The sequence below is a fragment of the Myotis lucifugus genome, unplaced genomic scaffold (assembly GCF_000147115.1).
Source record: "Myotis lucifugus unplaced genomic scaffold, Myoluc2.0 scaffold_471, whole genome shotgun sequence".
Lineage (NCBI taxonomy): Eukaryota > Metazoa > Chordata > Mammalia > Chiroptera > Vespertilionidae > Myotis > Myotis lucifugus.
This window is the reverse complement of record NW_005871519.1, coordinates 9,046-12,276: the sequence shown is the minus strand read 5'-3', so window position 1 is coordinate 12,276 and position 3,231 is coordinate 9,046. Positions and strand designations below refer to the sequence as shown.

At 57.2% G+C, this 3,231-nt stretch overlaps 1 protein-coding gene across 1 annotated transcript in view; it reads right to left on the bottom strand.

Annotated features, from left to right (window-relative positions):
* Positions 1-3,231, bottom strand: part of PTPRN2 (protein tyrosine phosphatase, receptor type N2) — a gene marked incomplete at its 5' end in the record, with an annotated part of 19,206 nt that overhangs the window by 7,266 nt on the left and 8,709 nt on the right. Inside the window, one exon of the mRNA XM_006103203.3 lies at positions 1,545-1,609. Coding sequence (XP_006103265.1) covers positions 1,545-1,609 — 65 coding nt within the window. The remainder of the gene's footprint in view (positions 1-1,544; positions 1,610-3,231) is intronic.

Here is a 3,231-nt window from a genome sequence, read left to right as displayed (position 1 = left end):
TTGGAGCAGGCGTGTTGCCCCCGGGGTTTGTGTTCCCTTTTCAACAACACAAGCGGCTCTCATTACCGCCAAGTCCTGTTCTTCGGAGTCGCTGGTTAGAGGAAGGGCGGCCCCAGGTCGGCGGCGGGATGGGGAAGGGGCGACGGCCGAGAAAGGACCGGTCCTCTGCGAGAGCTGAGGTCCCATGCTCGCAGGTTCCCGGGAACAAGACGCATCTGATTAGACTCAGATGCACTCTCCGCAGGAGCGGCCCCCTAGTCCTGTAGTTCGGGGAAGAGCCACACTCAAGGGGCCAAAGAGCCGCATGTGGCTCACGAGCCGCAGTTTGCCGACCACTGGTCTAGACTCTAGGATGAAAGTGCTGCCACACGCAGGCGAGAGCAGGTTCTGTGCCAGTTGCTTGCTTGCTGCCAGCCAGAGCTCGCTCAGGGTTGAAGTAACATTTGCTGGTGAAAACCAGTTCCGTTCTCCCCGGCGGCGGCAGGGCGCCGGGCAACTTACTCAAGCTCGCCAGTCCTCATACTAAAAACAATAGGCTACGATTCTGTCTCCCCACCTCTATCTTGGGCTAAAAATGTGTTCCATTTACTTTTTTAACCAGAAAAAAAATGGAGAAAGGAAAATGCCTAATTGAGAGTTGCTGGCCCCTGTGTGAACACGTGTAGACATTCATCTCTGTAATCAGAATCTGGGCAACGGATGCAGGGATGTTCAGGGAGGTGGGAGGCTTGACAGACATACGTGCGCACACATGCATATGTGTGAATGCGCGTGTGAGTGCATGGATGTGTGACTGCGTGCATATGTGTGCACATGTGTGTAAGTGCATTGTGTGAGTGTGTGTGCATGAGTGTGTGTGCACGCACGTGTTGCGATAGAACGGTTTATCCACGGGGAAAAGAGACCATAGTGTCACCATCTCAGTGTTTTTCCCGAGCTGCCTGGGATCTTGCTGGGGCCACAGGACGGTGCCCTCCAGGCACGGCTGGGAAACGCTGGTCAGAGAACTGAGACAAGCCCTCCCGCAGGCCCCCGGTTTGCGCTGGTGCGGCCCTGTCAGCACCGACCCCGTGAGGGTGAGCGCTGGCTCCTAGGGAGACACCCGGTTTGTCCAGGAGACGCCCGCACATCTCCCCTGGCACGGAAGCGGGTGCAGAGCTTTGCGGGAAATAAGTGGTTTAGTGTGACGATCTCGCCACCAAAGGTCTGTGACTCTAGAATGTTCCTGCAAATACAGCTCATAACAGGGATGGTTTGGGCAGAACCTGAAAGGCCGCTCTGAGCCGCTGCAGCTCTAGGGGACCGAGGCCGCCGGTGCCTGCTCTGCAATGCTCCCCAGCGCCCCCTGTGCGCCAACCCCAGTGTCCACCCCACGGACACCGGGGACCAAGGAGGAGCTCAGGAATCACGGCGCTCGCTGCAAACAGCTTCACACAACTCAGAAAAGGGACAACACGGCTCCTCTTCCCAGGCCTCTGGGAGTGCAGCACCAGGTTGCCATAGCAACGCATCCCGCTCCAAGTCCCCGCTAAGCGGGGCCTTACCTTTGGCCATCTTGTTGAGAACCATGTCGATCAGGATGTAGGTGCCGCTCCTGCCCGCGCCATCGCTGTTGACAGAAGGAGAGAGGTGAGCCACTTCCTCCTGTGCTTGGGGGGGGGGAGGGGAGGGCTCTGAGGGGAAATGGGGGAGGAGGAATCACAGGGTGGGAGGAGGAGGACTCTGAGGGGAAATGGGGGAGGAGGAATCACAGGGTGGGAGGAGGAGGACAAAGAGCAGAAGGAGGAGGAGGAGGAGGAAGAGGAGGGAGAGGAGAGGGGAGGAGGAGAATGAAGAAGAAGAGAAGGAGGGGGAGGAGGAGGAGGGAGAGGATGGAGAAGAGGAGGAGGAGGGGAGGGGAGAGGAGGGGGAGGGGGAGAGGGGGCAGGAAGCAGGAAGCGACGTGGATTAGCCAACGTGCCTGTGTAGATTCGTTCCTCAAAGAGGGGGTAAATGTTGTCTAGAAGAGCGAATAAAGGGTCAGGCAATGCATTTGTGTGCAGGGCGAGTGCCCTGAGCTCTGACACAGCCTCGCGGCAGATGCCGGTCCTGGCATCAGGTGGGGTGGTGGCCCCACCGCACATGACACCGGGGCTCCTGGCAGAGGGGGACAGCCCCTCGTCCTCCTCACATTTCCGCTCACCCCCTCCTCACCCCCAGCAACCATCGGACAATTTACACCCGGACCAGGCGGGAACATGTTTGAATGGTGCCTCACAACAGCACACGGAGGAACATGGGATGCCAGACCCACCCTCTCCTCTCAGGCCACGCGGGACCACTCCGGTCCCAGGCACATGCCACCCTGAGCGGCTTCAAACGCAGGATTTACATGGATATCCTGGCAAAACCAAGGCGACTTTAAGGAAAAGACCTGAGGAGTTCCATGACTAAAGGAGAAATCACGTTCTTGGTCTCGGGTTAGAATGGCAGGATCCCAGGAGTCACCCTGAGCCGGTAGCAAGACCCACTGCGTTTGGCTTTGACGTGTTTCCTCAAACAAATGGTTGAAAAAGCTGCGGCTGGGAAGGTGACTCGTCCCCCTGCACTCCCCCCGGCCTCCCTCCAGGGACCTTCCTGCCGGGTCTGCTCACTTCTCTTCTACACAAACTTCACATGAGTGTGTTAGATCTACCACCAACCCTCCAACCAACCGCTGCCTGGCTCGGGCCACGTGGGTAAAGTGGTCCGTTCTTGGCTTTGAGGAAACCAGATTGTCTCTGCTCTCTTCCTCTCCTCCCAGACCAACAGAGACCCAGACACAGACAGAAAGACACAGAGACACACAGGCTCACACAGACACACACAAACACATGCACAGACCCACACACACAGACCCACACACAGACATACACAGACACACACAGACATACACACACACAGACACATAGACACACAGAGACACACAGACACACACAGACACTCACAGACACACACAGACACTCGCAGAACTGTAACATATGCATTACTAGATGGCTTGGACAACTGGGACACACGAAAATTCCAACATAGAAGCTGGTGATCTCAGAGTCCGCAATGAACTGAGGGCGACTCACTTCCCTGGCTCTCCATCCAGGACCATCCGGGCTCCTTCCCCCTGCTGTCCTGTACTTTGTGCAAGATCATCATTCTTTTGGCTCCTCTGCCCCCTTCTCCCACGCCCTCAGCATGTAATGTTCCAGGCCCAGAGGG